Raw genomic sequence first — 26,549 nt, forward strand, 5'->3', positions numbered from 1 at the left:
TACCGTGTTTCTTCAGAACTCAACTTGATTAGTCTATGGTCATATTTGCCTGAGCCAGTTGAGCTTTCTTGTGCTGCTGCGTTGGAGAAGGTGTCGTGTTGATGGGTGGTGAGCTCAATTCTGATGTTTTGTCTATACTTCTCATCTTTTTTGCACCTAAGGTTTTGCTGCTACAAGGTGGGGAATTTGGTCTTACTACTACAGGGATGGGGAATTTGCTCAGTGGGATAGATGCACTTGATGGTGAGATAGATGCACTAAATATTTGTAGTAGCTTGACATGCGTGTAAGGTTTGAAACTCTATTGATGTTCCTGAAAATGCCTAGAAGGTCACTTGATTTTTCAGCTTTCAATTACTGTTACTACTTTGCTGCTAAATATCAATACTATTGCGTTGCAGTTTTGGGCTAAAATTTTAGTTCAGTTGGGTGCTAATTTGGTCCTGTTGTTTTATCATTCCAGAATATGTAGAAGACATGGATTACTTTCAGTGGCATCCAAATCCATCCTTGAAATGCTCTTAAGTTCTTAAATAACGCATGGTAATGTACTTATGCTTTTCCTCCTGCAAATTTGCAGCTATCAAATGAACCAAGACCAGCCAAAGAACTGTGGCTGTATCTGCAAGATGAACGGGACATTTTATTCAATGTCTACGAGGATGTCAAGTGTTATGAGATACTACTTTCTCACTAAATTGTGCATAATCAATATTGTTCTTTTGGCACACATCGTTTTCTTATATTCTGAACTAATTATATGTAGGATTATTTACAATAGTCTGAAGACTTTATTCGCTGCCTCTTGCTGGCAGGTGCATTGCCTTTGCTGATTTGTTATGTTTGCTGGTCAAAATACACACATTTGTGAAGTATGTAGCTGTGTTTACTGATCCAAATGTGAATCAGTTTGTCATAGGTCGGATTTAGTTACTCCTACATTTAATCATAGTTGTGTAGAACAGATCAATAGGTGTTCTAACACACACCAAACTGTCTGGCGAGGTCGTGTACAACCAAATTATTTAGACCATGTTTGTGACTCTGTGAATCAGTCAACTCAGTCTAATTATTCAGCCTATGCTAATTTTCAGGAGAATTTGACGAGTCTTGAAGCTATCTCGAGCAACTCAGCTCATCGGAATTATGATACGGCGAGAAGGGTAGATGCTCTACATTCAGATTTGCAAAAGGTATTACTAGTATTTAATAATCTACTTTGATTGTCTTCTCTTGACATTGCTAGAAGTTGCACTCCATTTTACTTTCTGGATGTAATTCAATTGTCTTCTCCTGAGGTTGCTAGAAGCCGACCTCCACTATTCCTTTCTGCATGTAATTTATTTGGATATGTCGTATGATAGTTGACTTATAATTTTCTAATTAAAAAACATCTCACTTTAATATTCTCTTCTTTTGGGGATGTAAACATTGCATTTTTTGCCTGCTTGGTTTGGAGAGATCCCGAGTGGTATGGGGGTGGCGGTTAGGTCTGAACTAGGAGTTTGCAGGTTGGCCTTGCAAGGAGCTATGTGACTGGGGGTTAAATCCTGGGGGGTTCTAGTAGATCTGAGTCATTCAACACCAGTTTGTGAGTGATTGATATGGTCCTTTGGGTGAATTGGATGGCTAGAGGGGCATAATTCTTGCTTACAGTCTACAGATCTTTGGCATGATGACGGGATAGGGGATATGACATCCACGTGAAATTTTCTATGTTTTCTAGGATTGAATTTTTGCTGTGATTATGCGAAAATGTTCATGTTGTTGGTCCAAATTTGGCTCTAGGGTGGTCTGCTTGATACTTTGGTTATATCATGTTGTTGGATTGTTATTTTTTTGTGTGTTTAACACCTTATTTCTCCATAACCTGAGCAGCAAGTGTAATGACTATTGGGTGGTGCTTAATGCAGTTAGCAGCTTTAGTATCTTAGCTTGGAATGAAGTTTCATGGTGTAATCAATGGTGCAAGATTACATGCTTGGTTTTTTTCTAGCACAACATGGTGTTCGCTTGGTCTAACATTAAGTAGTTGATCTGTGTTTGTGTATTTACATTCCAAATTAACTATAATAGTTATCCAGATCAGTTTGTTGAACGATTTTACCACCACAATCTTATCTTCTTTGTTTTGCTTTCAGTTCAAGATTATGAAGCAGGTTGTCGACATAGTCTTGATCGCCTTCCTTGTTGCGGAATTGGTTTTGGCTGGTTTGTGTAAGTGATCATTGTTTTGTTCTTTCATTTCTTATTATAGAAACACCACCTTTCGTATTTGCTGGTTTTCTAGATATTTTTACAGAAACTCGCTATTTCTCTTGAAACAAGTCCTGGTTAGGAGTTTGCTAATGATGAGATAATAAGTAAAATTGGTTACTTGTGTACTACTTTTTTTGGTCCTGAGGCCTGCTTGTGATTACTGGTGGTGGCAGCAGCACTGATTCTGTTACCAACTGCAGGTCCAAAATTTCATGGTAATGTTTGGATCATACAATTTATAGCATAACAATTAGAGAGAGGAGAAGCAAGAAATGTACTGAAGTATAACACTGAACGTTTAGCTTGTGTCCCTGGAGAAACATGAAACTTGTCACCGTATTTTCTAACTAGCTTCAATTCCTCTCATGAGCCTCTCCCTGGCCTTTTAATGATTATCTTGCACGGACCAGTACTATCCTGCTCTGCTCTGGTTATAGCCCCTCAATCAGATGAGTGAATGAATAAAAAGAGCAACATGCTTTTTTCTTTTGTGAAGATCAACACTGAATAAAAAGATCAACATGTTTTTTCCTCCCCCATGCTCTGAACCATTTTTTATGTCGGTCAGTCTCAGTTAGTCATTGCTCCAATCTTAGCTAGCTTATCTGACTAGCTTTAATTTTGTTCTGTGGTATTTGAATTTGATAAAAGTACAAGAGAAAAAATGTTATGTTATTTCTTATTTTATCATTGCCAACCAGGACAATCAATATTTGGCTTCTGATCTATGGTAACTGAGCATAGTTGTGGTACTGGTGTATGAGGAAGGTGATGCTTGCTTTTGTTTCATTTATCGTCTCTGCTTGATTAAACCAATACATTATGCACTTTGTCGAGCTAAAAGTTGTACAAATTTGTCAAAGGGTTATGTATCCTCTTTGTTTTCCAGCCTTGCAAATCAGTGCATTTTGTTGGAATCAGATCATCATGTTACTGGGATTTGTAAGTGGGCTCACCAATGTCACTAAGTTGCTAGATAATCATGTACTTCTCCCTCTATTAACAACTTTTTAAAAATACTACAGGAATTATGGGCAGAGAAATAGATAATTGTTGCATGCATTAATTGGATATCAAGCATTGGGATCAAATTTCTAGCTTGATCCTGACTGCTGCACCCACTGACTCTGCGAATCCATGGGCACACGACACCTGAACTTTTCACTTCAATATCACTTCAATGTTTTCTTATTTTCTGTTCTCTAAATTCACATTTGGAGATATCAATTTTTAATTAATTTTTGGTAGGACCTAACTATTTATGTTTGCGGGTGAACTAATTTCAGGTGTGCAGGTGGTAAGCCTATTACGTGTGCATGTGGTAAGCCTCGTTATGGAACTCTATTGTATCCATAGAGCTATTATTGGTTCAAATATTTTCCATGTTTTAAAATCTTGTAGTAAATCGTTTAATTTCATTTTATAGACTTACAATTATGTCTGCTCTATTAGTTTCAATCTCTTTGTTGCACTGATTTAGTAATATTTTTCCATTTTGGATTACAGGTAAACATTGTAAGTATATTTGGTGACCTTGTTGCATATTTTTGTACCATCATTGAGAATTTTTGATGATATATCTTGTTTCACTGCTATGACTTGCTGGTAATAATTTTTTTATTCAGTATCTTTAGTACCATTATTTATTGCATGTGTTACCCTTCAAATGTTCTGCTCACTTATGGTTATTGAAGGTTATTGTGTGTCTAAATTTCTTAGTTGATTTCTAAATTTGTTAGTTTATTTCTATGTGGCCTGGAGTCTTCTATTAGTCGATTTCTATGCAATTAACGAAGCCTTTTCAGTATAACTTGATCATCTGTCTTTGCATGTAGTGTTCATTTTTTAGCTACCAACAAAAGTTTGTATTGTGAGATCCTGCACCATACACATCAAAATACAAAGGAGTGGGTATTTTATTCCTTTCTAGTAAATAACTATTGGGCATTGTATTTTTCTTGGTGGGCGCTGTTGGTTGACTTGGTTGGTATTGCTAGCATCACCATCTATTTTGGTTGTTTGAACTCTTGAGGTTGCTGGAAGCTGCACTCCATCGTAGTAGCTTATCATTAGTATCTTACCAGACCAAGCTCTACCAGGTAGTTTTTTGAATTATGTTTTCCTAACAATCATTATTTCGAAATTCTGATTCAAAAGTTAGTAGTGACTAATGATTGATTGATGTTGGAAGGACATTGCATTTTTATATAGTGCTTTGACTTTGTGAATTGGTCATGGCACTCCTATTATTCAGCATGTCTTCTGATGGGACTTATTATATCGAGCAGACAATAGATGGTCTACATTTAGATATGAAAATTGTATAACTATGTAGTTTATCATCTATTTTGATTGTCTTGAATCTTTAGATTTACAATTTCAATTTCAAAAGCAACCAACTTTAATATTCTTGCTTTCACAAAGTTTGATGTTTTCTTTCAAATGTAACAACATTGTTCCTTCTTGTCCATTAATTTTAATATATTTACATTTGTTCCCATGAAATGTGTTCGGTATGCTTTAGCACAAGGTATGTTTTTCACTTACCAATTGATTAATTATCATTGGTGTTGTTATCAAGTTCATCTGTTATGTCCTTCAAATACTTTGTTCATAGCTATTTTGTTTTTATAATGAAATATAGAGTAGATTCATCTATTTTTATAATGAAATATAGAGTAGATTCATCTATAATTAATATTTGTTATTTTCTTTTGTATTTTTGTATGGTACGTCGTATTCCTCTTTAACCATAGCGTAGCTATTTCGTTTTTATTATGCCATAAATGTTGGGTGAACATTAGGGAGCATTTTAACCCTTCATTTTTTGTGGAACATCCACATTTTTTATTGACTAGCTAAATACCCATGCTTTGCTACGGATAAAAATGGCTTACTGCCAGTTGCATTGCCTTCGCTGATTTCTTATGTTTGCTGGTCAAGATACACATTTTGTGAAGTATGTAGCTGTGTTTACTGATCCAAATGTGAATCAGTTTGTCATAGGTCAGATTTAGTTACTCCTACATTTTAATCATAGTTGTGTAGAACAGATCAATAGGTGTTCTAAGACACACCAAACTGTCTGGCGAGGTCGTGTACAACCAAATTATTTAGACCATGTTTGTGACTCTGTGAATCAGTCAAGTCCGTCTAATTATTCAGCCTATGCTAATTTTCAGGAGAATTTGATGAGTCTTGAAGCTATCTCGAGCAACTCAGCTCATCGGAATTATGATATGGAGAGAAAGGTAGATGCTCTACATTCAGATCTGCAAAAGGTATTACTAGTATTTAATAATCTACTTTGATTGTCTTCTCTTGACATTGCTAGAAGTTGCACTCCATTTTTTCTTTCCCGCATGTAATTCAATCGTCTTCTCTTTAGGTTGCTAGAAGCTGCACTCCACTATTCCTTTGTGCTTATTATTTATTTGGATATGTCATATGATAGTTGACTTATATTTTTCTAATTAAAAAACTTCTTACTTTAATATTCTCTTGTTTTCACAACATTTGTGGTTTAATTAGGATATGACATTTCAGAGTATTTGTTTAGTGAGAAAACAAATATGTTGAATCATGTTTGCAGCCTTAATGATATTGTGTAGGAAACCATAGGAGATTAATTTTTGATCTTTTAGTAGTAGCAACTAAACTGATTCAGGATGCATCATGATTTTTAGGTTGCTTGCTTCGTAATTCGTGCAGCCCAAACCATGAGGGATAAATTAGTGATTTTTGTGAGTAGCATTAAACCCAGTGAGGAAGCTCTAGTAATTTTCTTAGAAGTTTTGCATCATTAGTTAAAAAGATAAAAAATCTGACATGTGTATCGTCCATTCCTGATCTGAGTAGTCTACCTATATTATTTTCTCCCCAGAAATCCACTTGGGTAAAATTTCCAACTATTTCCTAGAACAAAGAAAACTTTGGACATAACTTTATATAAAGATTTTGTGATTTTATCATGCTAGGATGATAGTACTGCTCTGTTTTGTCAAATAATAACGTATGAAAGAACTAGTTCGTCCACATATTGCACGACTATGTAGCACTGGCAGGGGATGTGGATGCTAGGGATGGCCTTGAAAGTGGCTGAAGGTAACGGGACTTTGATTCTTGCCTGCCATCTACTCGACAAAATGCGCAACAATGGTATGTGGCAACAATAAGCTTGATTCTTGCTTGATGGGTTTAGATATTGCTTGGCGGTAGCCAAATGCTTAACGAAATGCCCATCAATTGTTTGTGACAACAACTAGCCTGTCAGATCATAGTAATCTCAGATATATATTTGTTGTTTCTGAAAATATAGGCCCTGCTTGACCGCTTTCACTATAGGATGCAGGTTTGGCAAGCCATCAGTTGTGCATATTCTCCTCCATGCACTGGTATTTGCCTTTTTCCTGCTGACTCTCTTCTATGAGTTTATCTCCAATACCAACATATGCAGGTGTGCTCAAAGATCTCAATTGTGTATGAAAAGCGGACAGTCCCCATCCTCTATTGAAGTCCCAATTAAACTGTGAACAATTTGATTCTAGAGTCATGCTTTCAGCACGAAAGTTTTATCCTCTTTTGTATTTTACAAAGTGTGGCACTCATATATCAAGTTGCATGGTGTCTAGAGCTCAGATTTGGTTCATATAATCAAAATTGGAATGGTGAGAACGATAGGTGGATGCACATATGTTCAGTATATATATCCAGGGATGTGAAGGAATAAGTCTTGAGCTGTTTGGTCTTGGTCTTGTGGTGTCCTATCCTTGTTTTTTCAGCTTTCAGTTACTAGGACAGTATGTAGGACAGGTTGTTAGGATGCTCTAGGACAGGTTGTTAGGATGCTCTAGGACAAGTGGTTAGGATGCTCTAGGACAGGTTGTTAGGATGCTCTAGGACAGCATCCTTTTAGGCTAGAATACAGTTATAAATATGTATCCAACCTCCCCTCGGGATGGTATGACATTTGGTGATAAGTAAACAGAAAATTGCCCTAAGTTTGAGTGTCATCCTCTCACCAATGAGAGTAACAATTGAGATACTAACAGGATGTTGGAATGATTTTCTAGACAGGTTAGTGCAGTTTTGGTCCTTTGAATTTTTTCCTTGATTTATATACGATATACGAAAATATTGAATTTTGGCTTACGATAAACTAAAGGTAATATCAGTTCTTCTCTTTTGTTCAGTGTCTACAAAAGATTTCCTTGAAAGGCCTCTAGCAGGTTCTCAAGCTCAGTTATGCTTACTGGAAACGAAAATACTGAACATCTGGTCTCGTATTGATCCTACTTTCTGACTCTGTGGGTCAAACTATTTTAGGTAATCATTGGCCTCACGATTTGTTTCAAGCATATTATCATCATGTTTCTTTACAAATGCTAGATGTTTTTGGAAACCAAGTGATCTGACTGTGAACTTAAAATTTTTAGGGATAGAAAGAAAGAACTTGCTCGAAATTATGCAGCCTACTACCCATTTGGAGTTGATGTATACTTGTCTGAAGACATTTTTCTTTCTTATGAGTAGGGTGTTTAACTTCCCCCAAGTAATACTACATTAGTCGTCTCAGCTACCATTCATTCTTGTTAGTTGGCTACACGCTTATTCCATGATTTGTTGTTTCACAGGTCACAGTTGTTTTCTGTAAATCTTTGCGACTAACTAATGATAGTATGAAGTTTGCTTCTGGGAGGATAACCAATTTGATTTCAACTGCCACAGAATCTCTTCGGGTGTGATTTTGTGTTATACGTTTAATCAATATCTCTAATAATTGCACCATATGATTCATTCCTCACACCAAATCAGGGTTGCACTGCAATATGGGTGGTATTCAAATTATTCATGGTTGCACTGCACAAATCGTTATATCATTGAATAGTTCATCGTTATTAACCATGCTGTCTTACCATCCATGGCTGGTCGATGAAATGGTTATACACAAGCCTTCCTCTGTCGCAGGTTGGGATTAGCCCTCCAATTACCACTGCAATTAGCAGGCTGGGATTAGCAATCACGCTCGCAAGCCTTTCTCTGTTGCACAAACATGCTTCCCACATCGCACCCTGCTGGCATAACTGTGCTCCTCATGTCGCACCTCACTTTTGCTTTCAGTTCAAGATTATGAAGCAGGTTGTCGACATAGTCTTGATCGCCTTCCTTGTTGTGGAATTGGTATTGGCTGGTTTGTGTAAGTGATCATTGTTTTGTTCTTTCATTTCTTATTATAGAAACACCACCTTTCGTATTTGCTGGTTTTCTAGATATTTTTACAGAACTCGCTATTTCTCTTGAAACAAGTCATGGTTAGGAGTTTGCTAATGATGAGATAATAAGAAAAATTGGTTACTTGTGTACTACTTTTTTTGGTCCTGAGGCCTGCTTGTGATTACTGGTGCTGGCAGCAGCACTGATTATGTTACCAACTGCAGGTCCAAAATTACATGGTAATGTTTGGATCATACAATTTATAGCATAGCAATTAGAGAGAGGAGAAACAAGAAATGTACTGAAGTATAACACTGAACGTTTAGCTTGTGTCCCTGGAGAAACATGAAACTCGTCACCATATTTTCTAACTAGCTTCAATTCCTCTCATGAGCCTCTCCCTGGCCTTTTAATGATTATCTTGCACGGACCAGTACTATCCTGCTCTGCTCTGGTTATAGCCCCTCAATCAGATGAGTGAATGAATAAAAAGAGCACCATGTTTTTTTCTTTTGTGAACATCAACACTGAATAAAAAGATCAACATGTTTTTTCCTCCCCCTTGCTCTGAACCGTTTTTTATGTTGGTCAGTCTCAGTTAGTCATTGCTCCAATATTAGCTAGCTTATCTGACTAGCTTTAATTTTGTTCTGTGGTATTTGAATTTGATAAGTACAAGAGAAAAAATGTTATGTTATTTCTTATTTTATCATTGCCATCCAGGACAATCAATATTTCTCTAGGTTGGTAGAATATAGCTGGTTAGCTACATTAACCATTCACTTTTGGCTTCTTATCTATGGTAACAGAGCATACTTGTGGTACTGGTGTATGAGTAAGGTGATGCTTACTTTTGTTTTATTTATCGTCTCTGCTTGATTAAACCAATACATTATGCACTTTGTCGAGCCAAAAGTTGTACAAATTTGTCAAAGGGTTATGGATCCTCTTTGTTTTCCAGCCTTGCAAATCAGTGCATTTTGTTGGAATCAGATCATCATGTTACTGGGATTTGTAAGTGGGCTCACCAATGTCACTAAGTTGCTAGATAATCATGTACTTCTCCCTCTATTAACAACTTTTTTAAAATACTACAGGAATTATGGGCAGAGAAATAGATAATTGTTGCATGCATTACTTGGATATCAAGCATTGGGATCAAATTTCTAGCTTGATCCTGACTGCCGCACCCACTGACTCTGCGAATCCACGGGCACTCGACACCTGAACTTTTCACTTCAATATCACTTCAATGTTTTCTTATTTTCTGTTCTCTAAATTCACATTTGGAGATATCAATTTTTTAATTAATTCTTGGTAGGACCTAACTATTTAAGTTTGCGGGTGAACTAATTTCAGGATTTGTTTTTACTAGTGAATTGTGATGCCAACTTCCGTCAATATGCACAACATGGTATGATACATCTGATATTTATTATAGTTGATTATATTTGTTTTGTTGGCTGCATACTTATAAAATCTTTTTAATTTTGGAAGGATTTCAACCCATGATAACAGTATTCAAATGTTTATAGAGTCAACTACCTCTTTTGAACATGGGATCGTCTAAGAAAAAAGTTTGCTCATTGATCTTGTTATGAAACCAAAGCTTGAATATATGTTAAAAATCTTGAAGAAACCACTTACAACCTAGATTATAGTTTGACAGATATGCTTGCAAAAATGCTGCAGTTTTTGCTAAAGAGTACCTATTAATACGAAGTATTATGACAGATATACAATCAAGCAAAGATTTTTACATTTTGGTCTAATATCGAGTGCTAACCACATTACAATGCTTTAATTTTACACATTGTGCTTCGATCTTAGAAGATCCAAATCTGCAGTGTTCAACATTGAGAAGGTAATAAACAACTGATAAATTGTTGTAGAATAATAGCATGTTTAGATCGACCTGGAAATATGGAAATATGTGGATGTTTTATTATTCCAGTGGTGTATATTTCAAGTGGTATTTCAATGTGTATGTTGGTATTCATACACATGTTAGAAGAGAGAGTGCACACGAGTTTTTTCAAGACATTGGACCTCATGTTGGAAATGCCATGAAATTCCAATGTTTTGAGGCATTCTTAAGGATTTTTAAAAGAATTTGGACTGATCCTGAGGCCACTGCCGTAGAAGACCCTAGACTCCCGAGAACCAGTGCCCCTCTCGAAGAACTCGACCCTCGCCGCTATGTGCAATGGCTCATTTACTTCGTTCCGAGGCATTACGGGACGCCAAGACTCGATACCCTCAGGCCTAGAAGATGCTATGCGCACTTCTAATGGTCTCGAGGAAGCTGTGCCACTACTTCTAGTCGCATGAAGTCACCGTGGTAATATCCTACACTCTCGGGCAGATCCTGCACAACGGGGAGGGGACCAGACGAGTGGTCAAATGGACCATCGAGCTGTTAGAGTTCGACCCCCACTTCGAACCACGACACGTGATCAAGAGCCAAGCCCTCGCCGATTTCCGGGCAGAATGGACGTACTTGGCCGACAATGACCCCCGACCTCCCGAGGCCGAAGACATCCCAACGGAGCTTGGTCGCTCGACCGAGCACAAGACGATGCAACTGGCGAAGGGCGCTCTCCCTACTTCGGGTGGCAACTTCCACCGCCAGCACGGCGCAACCCGGCTTGACGTTGGCCTTCTTGGTGGCCAAGAGAGAGGCCTCAGTCTCTGCCACCTCTGCTTCATGGGCCATCAAAGTCGCTTCCTGAACTTCTAGGGTTTGGGCGCTCTCCTTCAGCACCTCCTCCTGGGCATCCACATCCCGGGCCCGCTCGTCCAAGGCGCGAGAGCGGCTGCACAACCTTGTGGGCGGCCTTTGCCTCTAGGTTACGGCGCATGGCGGCCTCCATCTCCGGTAGAGAGGCGGCGCGCCGGTTCAGCTCCTTGGACCCCTCCTCCAGCTCCAGGGCGCTAGCGTCCAAGACCTAGCAGCGGAGAGGAGCTAGAGGTCCTCCATCGCCCCTCTAGTACCTCGATGGCGACCTCGTCGGCGATCCTCTCCTTCGTCGACTCCCAGATGGCGATGTCTAGGGCAGTGGCCTACGCGGCGATCACTGTCTAGCGGCATTCAAGGGTGGCGCGCTCCCTTGTGACTAGTGCCTCCACGGCCTCCGTTTTCTCGACCACGCGCTCCTATTCTACCTGCAGCCCGACGCTCTCCTCGTGCAGAGCTTGTAGCTGGCTGTGGAGGCCTTCGACGATGGCGTTGCTTGTCGTCGCAACCGCTTGTAGGAGGGGATTGGGGCCGGTCTAGGTCGGAGGAGAGAAGGGGGACCGCAGTCCCCCCGAGGGCCCGACTTTCCCTGAATCGCCACCGGCCAATGACGCGGAGGGAGTCTCCATTCTTGCAACATAAGGGCGTGGCCAAAGGAGCGCAGCGCTAAGACGAAAGCGACAACTACTTTCGCCAGCAGGCTCTTGACTAGCAGCGCCAGCGGCAGGGGCCCCCTGTGCGGCCCCCCCCGCCCTTGCCTCTTGTGTCGGGTCCTCGACAGAAGCAGGACAAGGAGAGCCGAGCTGCAGGCCCGAGCTCCCACCCGTGGCTTCCGCCATAGGCTCCACTTCTGCCACCACCTCGGGCACCTTAGGCTCCATCAGGACCTGAGGCCCCGCATCGGTGCGAGGGCGGTCGGCCTCTGCCTGCGCCCTGTCACCCTGCCAAGGGCTATAGGAGCTCTGGACTGCCCCCTAGTGAGGTATGGGAGCAGGACCCACTAACAAAAAATATACATGATAGTACGAGGAAGAGGAAATAAAAGACGAGGAACAACGGGGCAACGAGAGATGGACCAACCTCTAGGAGTGGCGCCTGAAGCTCCATTTTGGGGACTTGATGAAGGCCCGGTCTCGCCGATCTTTCGGAGTCTCTTATTCGTCCTCCCTTGCTCCTCGGACGGTGCATCAGCGCTCCACGCCTTCCTGGTGAAAGAGGAGAGGTGTCCATTGCCTTCCTCTTCCCCCTGAGGACGAGCGTCGCCTCCCTGATTACGGCTCCCACCTCCGGAGTTGCTTTCTGCACCGCCACCGGTGCACCCAGCGTCCGTGCCAACCATTTCCATGGCGAAGTGGAGGCACATCATCGAGGACCAGCGTCGCTTCAACTTCCCCGAGACCAAGCATGCGCAGGACCACCACCTCAAAGTCTTTGTGGCTCCAGCCCACTCTACCCCTCGGTGTGTCCAGATGGGGTCGTTGGAGCCGGCGTACGTCCACGCACCCTGGTCTCGCAACTGGAGTGGCACGATCCGACGGCGAGTGAAGTCCCTGAAGACCATGGTGTCGTTCAACCATAGGATGCGCAGGTCGACGAGGCGGGAGAAGACTAGCGTAATGACGGTACTTGCGGTGCGGTGGGAAGGCACAGGTGAGGGAGGTTAGGAAGGACAGTGCAAAACCGGTCGGATTTCCTGTCTTGTCACTTCTTGTGCAGCTGCTGCTCGATTTAGTGCTGCTGGGACTCGAAACGCAGCTGGAAGTAACACCCACGACCTCCGTCGCAGGAGACACCAGCTGGAGGGTGAAGAACATGTGGAAGAGCCAGAGGCTTGGCCACACCTCACGGAAGAAGTTGGAGAAGGGTGGGATCAGTCCCTCGCGAAAGAAGTTGGAGAAGGGTGGGATCAGTCCCACCATCATGCAGGTACTGCGACGATGGACGGTCCCCTCCAAGAGCCGTTGTTGCCCATCCCGACGACATTAGGATGAACTTCCTCGCTAGTCCTGCAATCCTCTCGCTCATGATGCGAGAAGGCAGGAGGGCACCGTTATCCAATGGCACCGAGCTCCGTGTCATGGCGATGAAGGAAGGAGAGGCGGTGAAACGAAGGTGGTTGCGTAGTGGTGCGCCAAAAGCTTGATCAGAACGAGATTGGTTTGAGGCACGGGTAGAGTTTGTGCAAAGTAGCGAAGGAAGGGGAGCCGCCCTTCCTGTTCGCCCTTTTCCACACCCTGCCGCCTTGATTCTCGTGGCCACCACCGTGAATTCAAGCACAGATGCCTAAAATCATGTGCGGTTACCGGGAGATCCGCTCTCCCTGGCGAACGTGTCCGTGTCCTGGATGACAAGTCAACGGTCATACGCCGCTCCAGATGATATGGAGATCGTGACGTGATGGCCCATCATTGTGGGAGACAGTTCAACATTGGGTGCCAACTACACGCTCCAAACAGCCGCACGGCTGGCAAGCCACACATCATCGACCAACATCAATGACGTCAACTGTGGCCTGTAAGATGTGCTGGGCAAGAGTCAACACCGAGGGCTACCGTTCAACCCATTACCATGTTCTTTTGTAAGGTCAAAGTTGTTACAGTGCAGGTCTTGACCTAAAACACTCGCTGCACGTGACACGCCCTGAGCAGGCCACATTCTCGTGCCAAGGGTCGGGTTGCTCGACCCCTCGATTCCTCGTCCCACGCGCCAAAGGACGTGTGGCATGGCAGGTGCTAAACACACACTACCACGCACTTAAAGTGCTCTACCGCCCCTAGGGCGCCACATTGAAAGCAGTGTGCCAGAGGCGATGTATGTCATCCATCAGATGGGACCGACGGATGTGATGCCAGACCGAAGGCATGTCAGAAGTATGTGCCTATCCCTCGCAGAGGATGTGATATTTGTCAGCCTCGTCTCGTCGGTCATTAATGAGGATTTTTGCCTCTCCCTCTAGAGAGAGTCGACGCTCTGTCTTCGAGACTCATCATCATCATCGCCGCTAAGGTTGGCAACGGGGCGGGTCATGGCCTGGTTGGGCACGAACGACCTCGGCCCTACCCCGAACTTATTCCTGGCCCAAGCCCAGAAAACGGAAATAGGGGTAAATTTGTCCCCGACTCCAACCCCGGCGGGTCCTTGTCCCTGAACGGGTCCCCAACGCCCCTGAAAAAATAGCGGACAGATAGACTGACCGTCGCCAGACAAGAACGGGTTGTCGTCATAGCCGGTTCACCGCATAGCCGGGGTGTCGCCACATCGACGTGGCCGCACCTTTGCACCGCAACAGCCGTGTCACCGCCCTCCGTGCTGCCACCACAGTGGCGCCCAATTGCTGCCCCCATCACCGCCCCTCCGCGCTCCCGATGGCACCCGTCGCCCCTACGTGTAGCCGCTAGGTTGCCCCATCGTCGCCCTCCGCGCCCGCACCGCCACCACCGAGTGAGGATGTTGAGACAGAGAGAGAGGGGACGTAGAGGGACTTGCTAGTTGAGAGAGGAGAGAGTGGGGTAGGGTTTGCTAGTTGACTGAGCTTTGTATTATTGGGCCTTCATTTCATAGTCTAATATGCATTCTGTGTCCCCGCGGGGTTCCCCGCGGGTGTGAAGTCTTCCCTGCCCTGGTCCCGGCCCTGACCAAAACCCGGGGAACCGACCCCGACTCCCCGCTTCTTGGAGGTGAAGAAACCGGAAGTCTTCGTTATTAAATGCTAAAGAGACGCAGAGCTCTCCGTCCATGCTGCAACGAGACGTGACCTACTTCGTGGAAAGGCGCGTGCTGTCACCACACACCCCTAGATTTGATGGGCATTAATTGTCCATTAAATATTTATTTTCTCTTTCCTTAGAAGATCTAAGTCCAGGCACCAATGGGAGCCCCTTACAGTATAAAAGGAGACCCTTACCTTAGGGAAAGGGGGAGCTCTCTGGAATAGACAACGAACAGACAGTCAATGCGTTTCGACATTGAGCTCACTAGGGTGTAAGTCCTTGCGCCCCAAGCAACCACTCACGAGAGTAGGGTATTCCCCCTCTCAGTAGTCTGAACCTGTATACATTGCTTGTGTCTTTGTCGCACCCGAGGGGCCCGATCCCCTCCACCTCCTACCACCCACGCTTTCACCCGCACCCCTGGTTCGAACCAACAAAGGAGGAGCCGTGGCTTCCCACTGGAAACTCTCCGACAATATCATTTACCATTTTCATTCATGGCTTGTTGCATTTTCTTCACCAATGGCTAATGTGTCATTTGTTAAACTACTAAGGTGCATAACAATATAGGATTATGATGCCATTCTATGTTGAATCTGGTAACTCTGTACTTGAAAAAATGTATTTGCATATAGGATTATGACGTCATATTTTTCTAACCATCCTATTACGTGCGCATGTGGTAAGCCTCGTTTGGGAATTCTATTGTATCCATAGATCTATTATTGGTTCAAATATTTTCCATGTTTTAAAATCTTGTAAATTGTTTAATTTCATTTTATACTTACAATTATGTCTGCTCTATTAGTTTCAATCTCCTTGTTGCACTGATTTAGTAATATTTTTCCATTTTGGATTACAGGTAAACATTGTAAATATAAAGTGACCTCGTTGCATATTTTGTAGCATCATTGAGAATTTTTGATCATATATCTTGTTTCGCTGCTATGACTTGCTGGTAATAATTTTTTTATGCAGTATCTTTAGTACCGTTATTTATTGCATGTGTTACCCTTCAAATGTTCTGCTCACTTATGGTTATTGAAGGTTATTGTGTATCTAAATTTCTTCGTTGATTTCTAAATTTGTTAGTTTATTTCTATGCAGTCTGGAGTCTTCTATTAGTTGATTTCTATGCAATTAACGAAGCCTTTTTAGTATAACTTGATCATCTGTCTTTGCATGTAGTGTTCATTTTTTAGCTACCAACTGAAGTTTGTATTGTGAGATCCTGCACCATACACATCAAAATACAAAGGAGTGGGTATTTTATTCCTTTCTAGTAAATAACTATTGGGCATTGTATTTTTCTTGGTGGGCGCTGTTGGTTGACTTGGTTGGTATTGCTAGCATTGCCATCTATTTTGGTTGTTTGAACTCTTGAGGTTGCTGGAAGCTGCACTCCATTGTATTAGCTTATCATTAGTATCTTACCAGACCAAGCTCTACTAGGTAGTTTTTTGAATTATGTTTTGCTAACAATCATTATTTCGAAATTGTGATTCAAAAGTTAGTAGTGACTAATGATAGGTTGATGTTGGATGGACATCGCATTTTTAGATAGTGTTCTGACTTTGTGAATCGGTCATGGCACTCCTATGTAGTTTATCATCTATTTTGATTGTCTTGAATTTGCAATTTCAATTTCAAAAGCAACCAACTTTAATATTCTTGATTTCACAAAGTTTGATGTTTTCTTTCAAATGTAACAACATTGTTCCTTCTTGTCCAATAATTTTAATATATTTACATTTGTGCCCATGAAATGTGTTCGGTATGTTTTTGCACAAGGTGCATTTTTCACTTACCAATTGGTTAACTATCATCAGTGTTGTTACCATATTCCTGTATTATGTCCGTCAAATATTTTGTTCATAGCCATTTCGTTTTTATAATGAAATATAGAGTAGATTCAGCTATAGTTAATATTTATTATATTCTTTTATATTTATGTATGCTGTATTCCTCTTTCACCATGGAGTAGCTTTTTCGTTTTTATAATGCCATAAATGCTGGGTGAACATTAGAGAGTATTTTAACCCTTCATTTTCTTGTGGAGCATCCACATTTTTTATTGACTAGCAAAATACTCGTGCTTTGTTATGGATAAAAATAAACTTTGCATGTGCGCAATTTTGGAACAAGTTAACTGTAAGACTTTTTAAGCAATTCCATCCTACAGAAGGCTTTGCACGGTAAACTTGTATTTTAGGAATAAAATAATATATTAATAATATGGAAGGACCATTTTTTTACATTAAAGGACTTGGAGTAGTTGCTAAAAAAATAGCATAGGTTGGTGGTGGCAGTGAATTTGCCATCAGCAATTTAGTAGTAGTTGTGCTTGTGTGCGGATGACATGGTTATCTTTCTCTGCCTAGTGACCTAAGAAATTTTATATTTTTTCTTGATGTTTTACATATTCTAAAACATCATTCTTCAAATCCGACGATGTACAGTCCTCCGTGATAATCCAATGGCTTGGATTGCATCACCGCCTCTTACACTGCCCGGCTGCATCCATTCCCTTCCCCTCACGCGCACGATCCCCTCAACCCGAAACTTTCTTCCTCTCCTCTCTCACACACGCCGTCACCTACGTCTCTCAATCTACAAAAAACCATTATTTGAGGCGTTGCCATTGGGGACAGCATGGTTTTGATATATATTTGTTGTTTCTGAAAATATATGCCCTGCTTGACCGCTTTCACTATAGGATGCAGGTTTGGCAAGCCATCAGTTGTGCATATTCTCCTCCATGCACTGGTAATTGCCTTTTTCCTGCTGACCTCTTCTATGAGTTTATCTCCAATATCAACATATGCAGGTGTGCTCAAAGATCTAAATTGTGTATGAAAAGTGGACGTCCCCATCCTCTATTGAAGTCCCAATTAAACTGTGAACAATTTGATTCTAGAATCATGCTTTCAGCACGGAAGTTTTATCCTCTTTTGTATTTTACAAGGTGTGGCAGTCATATAGACAAAATTGGTATGGTAAGAACGATAGGTGGATGCACATATGTTCAGTATATATATTCAGGGATTTTGGAATGATTTTCTAGACAGGTTAGTACAGTTTTGATCCTTTGGATTTTTTTCCTGGATTTATATACGATATACGAAAATATTGAATTTTGGCTTAAGAAAAACTAAAGGTAATATCAGTTCTTTTTTGTTCAGTGTCTACAAATGATTTCCTTGAAAGGCCTCTAGCAGGTTCTGAAGCTCAGTTATGCTTACTGGAAAAGAGTCCGTGGGTCAAACTATTTTAGGTAATCATTGACCTCAGGATTTGTTTGAAGCATATTATCATCATGTTTCTTTACAAATGTTGTATGTTTTTGGAAACCAAGTGATCTGACTATGAACTAAAAATTTTTAGGGATAGATAGAAAAAACTTGCTCCAAATTATGCAGCGTACTACCCATTTGTCTCACATGTCGCAGTTGTTTTCCATAAATCTTTGCGATTAACTAATGATAGTTGGAAGAAGTTTGCTTCTGAGAGGATAACCAATTTGAGCTTCTGGGAGGATAACCAATTTGATTTCAACTGCCACCGAATCTCTTCAGGTGTGATTTTGTGTTATACGCTTAATCAATATCTTTTTGAGGAAAATATGCTTAATGAATGTTACCCAGTTCTTCGACATTATTTTTTAAATTTTATTGGTAACATATAATTAGAAAGAGTGATGGTCAAATGTGAATGTTGGAGTCCTTGTCAATGGCTGAAATGATGGGTAAATGAAAACCAGAGGAAATGCTTGTTAGGAAAGAGCAATAAAGCAAGAAAAGCATTATGTGCATACCATGCATTCTGAACTTCTGCTTATATGTCTTATGTTGTATACCTAATTTGTATTTATTTTAGTTTTGCAGCAAGTGTGCCAGCAACTTCACAGTGTATGGTCAGCTCCTTGGTCCTTTTATATTCACAACTAGGCCCTGCAGCATTAGTCAGTGCACTCATGTTGGTTCTTTTGTTCCCAATTAGGTACATTTCTCTTTAGGCATATTCACTTATGGACTCTCAGCACAGGTTTTGAACTGCCTATTTGGTCCTAACATGGTGCCAGATCTGAGGTTGATTCAATTAGTTGTATTTTTAATATATTGATTTTGGGGTTGTACTCTACTGCCTCTGTCCCAGGATTTATATTAGACTTTGTCTTAGATTTTTGTCAAATCAATGCTTAAACCATTAGTGCACAGCTAAGCAATAGCGCTTATGCTTTCCCTTTTGAAGCTTATAATGCAAATTACCAGGGTACTTAGCAGTTGCAAATTATGTTTTTCCTTTGAAGCAAACGTTTACTACTCTCAACATTGATCTGACTGGCTGGCTGACCTTCTGTTTATTTATTCCACAAGACTGTTCTCATAAACAGAATGCAAAACCTTACCAATGAAGGGCTGCAAAGGACTGACAAAAGAATCAGTCTAATGAATGCAATGGATACAGTCAAGTATGCTTACATTAACTTCGTTAGATGTTATGCTTGGGAGCAAAGTTTTCAGTCAAAAGTGCAGTAGATTCGCGATGATGAGCTTTCATGGTTCTGCAGTGCTCAATTGCTTGCTGCGGTATGTTCATTTTCTATTTTAACAAGGTGTTGCATATAGCTGTATTTCAATTTTATTCTGTTGTATGTGTTATTTTCTTGGGTTAATTAGATCCATACCATTATAAATGTGCTAGTTTAGAAATATGCCATTACAATTCAACAAATTGTAAATATACCATTACATTTCTTTCTTCCTCGAAAACATGCCATTTTATACGCCTTAAGAGCATTTAACCCCACATGCAGATCAATGCATTTTAGTATTGACCAAAATGCCCTAGCTTGAGAGCATTTGGCCGACTTGGCACTCGTCGGTGTGGCGACAGTGGGTTGCGGGTGGCTGGCCCAGTTGGGAGCAGGCGACGGCCATTGGAGCAGGGCGGCGTCGAGGGGCGAGGGGTCGGGGGGCGACGGCGGTGGCCTAGCGGCGAGGGGATACCGGCGTAGTTGGAGTCGGGGGGCGATGTCGGCGCAATCGGGAGGCCGTTGGCGCGCCGGTCGCCAGCGGCGGCTTCCGAGATGACGGCAGCACAAGGACGGGCCCTGGGTCTTGTTCGCCTACAGGTAGAGCTTCTTCTCCAGAGGCCTAAGGTCCAGCCCGGACATGAACGACGTCTTGGTGCTCGTGTTCACTAGGTAGACCTGCATGAAGTTGTCCAGGATGATGACGACGGCCTCCAAGAGCGTCGAGCCAGCAGGGTCGGAGATGTTGACCATCATCCAGAAGTTGACCCCGATGTAGACGTCGAGATGGGCAGCTATCGTCGAGGCCGTCCTAGTTGCCTTACATGAAGGTGGCGTGGATTATATATACTTGAGCCCAACCACGAGCGACCGGAGCGTGTAGCAGTTGCTCACGCCGTCGAGGAAGCTGCCCATGTTGTGGTAGCGTGTGGAGAGCGTGGATGAGATGTACTCGGTGGAGATGTTTTGGTACGAGTCGCCGTCTTGGTCGTGTCGTCGACGTAGCTCATCTTCCCCGGGAGGCCACAGTCTACGCTAATGAAACCTGCAGTTGGGCAGCGGCGTCGAGGAGCGACGGTGTCGGGGGCGTCGGGGGGTGGTGGCTTCAGGGGTCATAGCAGCCCAGCGGCGCCAGCGGCGAGGGGATTCAGGAGGTTGACCGGTGGTGAATGCATCTTCCTCCCTTGCAAGAGAAGAAGAGATGGAGCAAGGGCATTTTAGGTGATAGGGAAAAATATTTGTCTGCATGTGGGGCCAAATGCTCTCAAGATGTATAAAATGACATGTTTCTGAGAGAGAAAGAATTGAAATGATATATTTATAATTAGTTGAATTATAATGGCATATTTCTAAACTGCCATATTTGTAATGGCATGGATCTAATTAACCCTATTTTCTTTGATCTGAATTCTCTGCATCGATCAATGAGAGTCAGAGTTGGATACTATAGTGTGGATTGTATTGGTGCTCCCTGGTCCTATTGAGTCCGTTTACAAATTACAACAGTGCAGTTATTTAAATTAAGATAGATATGAGAGTCGTTACATTTCTTAAAGTTGGCTAACTATCATCTCCTATTTTTTCTTGCCTACTGCAGCTGAATAGGTTCCTCCTCAACAGTGTCACGATCATTGTTACTGTGGTTTCATTTGGCGTATACTCTTTACTGGAAGGTGACCTGACACCAGCAAAGGTGTTTATATCATTTTCACTATTTCTTGTGTTAAGGTTTCCACTTTTTATGTTGCCAAATCTGATAACTCAGGCGTGCAAAAATGCTATAAAATATCTCTTCATGTTAAGTTTCCTACTTTCTATGCAGGTTGAGGAGAATATCATTTTCCTCACCATGTATGCTTTGATAGATCATTCTTGTGCTATTTGATTTCCATCTGTCTCTGACGGAGAAAATTGGTCCTTCGTGGATTAGTGGCTTATGTTCCTCAGGTTTCATGGACCTTCAATGCTACTGTGAGACATGATACTCCATCATTGTTGTTCTGCAAGATTAAACCCTTTATGTTTTCTATAGATGTAATATTGTTACCGCTGCAGGTTTGGGACAACATATTGTTTGGCTCTCCCTTCCAACCTTCACTCGACGAGAAAGCAATAGATGTCACTTCATTAGGGCATGACCTTGACCTACTACCAGTAAGTTCTAACCATTTCATTCTTTAGAGATCGGTCTGGAAAATTTTGGCACTAATAGCTTTCATTTGATGAAGTGAACTTGCTGGGGAGTGTTTTTTTTTTTGGCATTTGTCCTGATGTGAATTTGTTTCCTATACCATACTATGCTGGTTTGCTGTGATATATTTCTTGTGCCTGCAAAATGACAAAACCCCCTAACTCCTTGTGCTTGTTGTCAGGGTGGTGGCCTAACAGAGATCGGAGAAAGAGGAGTTAACATTACTAGGGGTCAAAAGCAAAGAGTCTCAATGACAAGAGTTGTTTATTCTGATTTTGATGTCTACATATTTGATGATCCACCGAGTGCATTAGATGGCCAGCTTTGTCGACAGGTGCATTTATTGCTACCACATTGCTTCAAGCTTTATATACTACGACTCTGTACATGCTAATGCAAGACGCACACCATAGTGAGGCTATCCCAAGGGCCGGGGATCCGGAGCCCTGAGGTCAATGTCCCGGGGACTCGGGGACCCCGAAAGGCTGATGGCACGAGGACCTGGGGACATGGATTCACGAGGTTGATGTACCGAAAATGGATATGGGCCTTAGACATGCATGGATAAGTTCGCATTGGCCCGTTCAGCAACATAGGAAATATAATTTGAAGTATACAACTCCAGCATGTAAATGTATAAAGATTAGACTTACATTAAGCTACACTCAGGTGGCGCACCCCCAACCTCTAGTATAGCGAGAATCTCTGCCCAACCAAAGGGAGGAGGTGCACCAAGATGATGTTGATTGGCAGTGGGCTCCTGTTGCTACCCAGCCGAGTAGACGCCGACATGCTCAAGATTATCAATGTAGCGAGCATCTTTGCTCAACCAATGCGAGGAGGTGCACCGAGATAATGTCCATCAGTGGTGGGCTCCTGTTGTTGCCCGTTGTTGAATGGGACAACAAGTTGGTTGTGATGGTAAAGTGCTATGTAATTCTTCAGAACCTAAACTTAATACAATTTCGCTTGAAAAAATCATCAGCCAATTTAGGCATTTGAAATTTGTGGTTATATTCTAATTTTATGAAGTTGTGGTAGGGACCTTTACCTGGTGGCTTGCTGCTATTTTCTCAGTCTCAAAGTATCAAATAGCCAAATCGTCGATAGATAGGCAGAAATCTAAATATTTGGTTTATAGGATTACACTTGAAAGAGTTCGGGATATATGAGATTTGTTGGTATTTTTCTTTTATCCATATATATATGATGTTCAAATTTACAACATGTGCTAATTTTCAGGAGAATTTGGTGGGTCTTGACGTGCTATTTTGACCAAGTCATCTCATGGGAATTGTGAAACAGAGAGAAGGGTGGATGTTCTACATTCAGATTTGAAAAAGGTATTAGTAGTAGTTTATAATCTACTTTGATTCTTCTCTTGAAGTTGCTACAAGCTGCACTGCACTGTTCCTTTTTGAATGTAATTCAATTGTCTTCTCTTGAGGTTGCTACAAGCTGCACTCCACTGTTCTTTTCTGGATGGAATTTATTTGGATGTCGTGTGATAATAGAATTATAGTTTTCAAATTCAAAATCATCTCACTTGAATATTCTCTTGTTTTCACATCATTTGTGGTTTAATCAGGATATGACATTTCATTGTATTTGTTTACTTAAAAAGACAAATATGTTGAGTCCTGGTTGTCTCACAACATGTAATAAGGGTGGGTATTGTACGCCATTTCGTGTTGTGTGCGTATTGTAATAAGGGTGGGTATTGTAATAAGGGGGTGGGGGGGTTGCTTTGTATTGAGTGCTTACCAACCGAAATTCCACATACGTAGGCTTTAGGTACATGCACTACTTTTTCATACTATTTTCTTGGTGCCATTTCACGCATTACATGGGAGAATTAGTAGTATCATTTAAGGTTAGCATAAAAAGATCTGAATGAGTTGGTTGTGATATATTCTTTTATATAACCTATATCACTGTGATAATAATTATGTGGTTATTTGGGCATATCATACTCACTAATTCTGTTTTTTCTTAACATATCTTATTGTATATCTTGTAAATCTGTTGGGATCATCATTAATGTATCAAAAATCCATATACTGAAATCTTTGTCGTCGCTTTTAAAGCGCTCTGCCGCCCGCAGGGCATCGCATTGAATGCAGCGTGCCAGAGGCATGGTAAGTCAGTCTGGAGGCAGACCGGAGGAATGTTAGAAGCATGCGCCTACCCTTGGCGGAGGATGTGATCCGTGTCAGCCCCATCGCGTGGGTCATTAATGAGAGGCTTTTTTGCATCTCCCTCCAGAGAGAGCCGACGGTCCATCTTTGAAGAACATCATCATCGCCGCCGCTCCTTGGACGCGAAGAAACTGGAGGTCTTCGATATTAAATGCCGAGGAGTCGCGGACGTCTCTGCCCACGCTGCAACGGGACGTGACCTACTTTGTGAAAAGATGTGCGCTGTCGCCACAAGCCCCTTGATTTGATGGGCATTATTGTCCATAAAAGATTTTTTTTTCATTCCTTAGAAGATGGGTCCAGGCAACTGCGGGAGCCCCTTATAGTATAAAAGGAGGTCCTTGTCTAGGGAAAGGGGGAGCTCTATGGAATAGACACCGAATAGACGCTTAGTGTGCTTCGACATTGAGCTCAGCTAGGGTGTATTCCTTGCGTCTTTGTCGCACCCAAGGGGACCTATCCCCTCCATCTCCTACCGCTCACGCTCTCACCCGCAGACCTGATCCAAACCAACAAAGGGGGGACCCGCGGCTTCCCACTAGAGGAGTTTCACTCTCGGACAATATCATTTAACCATTTTTCATACATGGTTTGTTGCATTTTTTTCACCATATGGCTAATGTATCATTTGTTAAATTACTAAGGTGTATAACAATATAGGATTATGATGCCATTCTATGTTGAATCTGGTAACTTTGCACTTGGTAAAATGTATTTGTGTATAGCATTATGATATCATACTTTTCTAACCATCCTATTACGTGCGCATGTGGTAAGCCTCATTTTGGAATTGTATTGTATCCATAGAGCTATTATTGGTTCAAATATTTTCCCTGTTTTAAAATCTTGTTGTAAATCGTTTAATATCATTTTATAGACTTACAATTATATCTGCTCTATTAGTTTCATTCTCTTTGTTGCACTGATTTAGTAATATTTTTCCATTTTGGATTACAGGTAGACATTATAAATGTATCTGGTGACCTCGTTGCATATTTTTGTGCCATCAATGAGAATTTTTGATGATATATCTTGTTTCACTGCTATGACTTGTTGGTAATAAATTTTTGATTTAGTATCGTTAGTGCCATTTTTTATTGCATATTAACCCAAATGTTCTACTCATTTATAGTTATTGAAGGTTATTGTGTATCTAAATTTCATATCAGGAATTACATACATTATGCTTGCTTTTGAACTATTTATATTAGCGCAGGTCTCGTGAATGTGGCCTGGAGTCTTCTCTTAGTTTATTTCTATGCAATTAACAAAGCCTTTTCAGTATAACTTGATCATCTGTCTTTACATGTTTTTGTTCTTTTTTAGCTACCAATAGAGGTTTGTATTGTGAGATCCTGCACCATACATGTCGAAATACAAAGGAGTGACTATTTTATTCCTTTTCTAGTAAATAACTATTGGGCATTGTATTTTTGTATTTTTCTTATGTTTGATTGTCTTCTCTTGATGTCGCTAGAAGTTGCACTCTATTGTTACTTTCTGCATGTTATTCAATTGTCCTCTCTTTAGGTTGCTAGAAGCTGCACTGCACTATTCCTTTCTGCATATTATTTATTTGGATATGTCATATGATAGTTGACTTATAATTTTCTAATTATAAAACATCTCACTTTAATATTCTCTTGTTTTCACAACATTTGTAGTTTAATTAGGATATGACATTTCAGAGTATTTGTTTAGTGAGAAAACAAATATGTTGAATCATGTTTGCAACCTTAATAATATTGTGTAGGAAACCATATGAGATAAATTTTTGATCTTTTAGTAGTAGCAACTAAGCCGATTCAGGATGCATCATGATTTTTAGGTTGCTTGCTTCATAATTCGTGCAGCCCACACCATGATGGATAAATTAGTGATTTTTGGTGAGTAGCATTAAACCCAGTGAGGAAGCTCTAGTAATTTTCTTAGAAGTTTTGCATCATTAGTTAAAAAGATAAAAATCTGACATGTGTATCGTCCATACCTGATCTGAGTACGTAGTCTGCCTAGATTATTTTCTCCCCGGAAATCCACTTAGGTAAAATTTCCAACTATTTCCTAGAACAAACTAAACTCTGGACATAACTTTAATATTAAGATTTTGTGATTTTATCATGCTAGGATGATAGTACTGCTCTGTTTTGTCAGATAATAACGTATGAAAAAACTAGTTCGTCCACATATTGCATGACTATTTTTTCTGTGGAACCTCACTTAAGGTCTTTAGTTAGGTCCTAGGGGTAAATCTAATATGTATCTACTCATTGCAACCTTACAATGAATTTATCGTGACAGGAAAATTTGAATGATGTAGCTAACTATAGATCAAAATCCCTAGAAGGCACTATTGATAGATTTAAGTGGCCACCACCCCTATGAATATAAAAAATATTAGTTGTTAGTAAAAACACTTGTCAAGGAAGTTCAATTAGTAGGGAGGAGTATAGATTACAAACCTAGAAAAATAAAACTTAAACCATATAGCTACTCCTAAGGTTTACTCCCCTACACCGCAGTCTACACCATTACTCCCCTACACCACAATCTACACCTCCTACCATTAGGAGGTTACCATTAGCACCAAGAAAATTTTAGTATGAACACTAACAATAGCTCTAGTATGCCACTATGGATAATAAACTAAGTAACTTCAAAACCGACGTAGGTTTTCTTTTGTTAAACCAATAGGATAGTTGGAAACAAT

The 26,549-nt window shown here is 41.2% G+C and overlaps 1 protein-coding gene across 34 annotated transcripts; it reads left to right on the forward strand.

Annotated features, from left to right (window-relative positions):
* Nucleotides 1–553: 553 nt before the first annotated feature.
* Nucleotides 554–24,884, forward strand: LOC102721043. 34 transcript variants are annotated; one of them, XR_001551717.2, is made up of 17 exons: nucleotides 6,796–7,335; nucleotides 7,452–7,584; nucleotides 7,695–7,810; nucleotides 7,893–7,997; nucleotides 17,636–17,685; nucleotides 17,885–17,987; nucleotides 18,102–18,193; nucleotides 18,369–18,494; nucleotides 18,796–19,007; nucleotides 19,296–19,508; nucleotides 21,051–21,146; nucleotides 21,276–21,424; nucleotides 21,509–21,607; nucleotides 21,826–21,978; nucleotides 22,058–22,565; nucleotides 22,887–22,987; nucleotides 23,732–24,582. XR_001551717.2 is itself a non-coding variant. In XM_040525851.1 (8 exons), the coding sequence occupies exons 1-8, from the start codon at nucleotides 555–557 to the stop codon at nucleotides 6,789–6,791; spliced, it is 870 nt and encodes a 289-aa protein (XP_040381785.1). In that variant the 5' UTR covers nucleotide 554; the 3' UTR covers nucleotides 6,792–7,421. The 34 variants fall into 34 exon arrangements, 4 of the variants coding, with proteins under 4 accessions (XP_040381785.1, XP_040381786.1, XP_040381787.1 ...); XR_001551722.2 differs by having other exon boundaries at nucleotides 22,314–22,565; XR_001551709.2 differs by having other exon boundaries at nucleotides 18,796–18,832; nucleotides 18,919–19,007; nucleotides 21,826–22,565.
* Nucleotides 24,885–26,549: the final 1,665 nt, after the last annotated feature.

The sequence above is a fragment of the Oryza brachyantha genome, chromosome 7 (assembly GCF_000231095.2).
Source record: "Oryza brachyantha chromosome 7, ObraRS2, whole genome shotgun sequence".
Classification (NCBI taxonomy): Eukaryota; Viridiplantae; Streptophyta; class Magnoliopsida; order Poales; family Poaceae; genus Oryza; species Oryza brachyantha.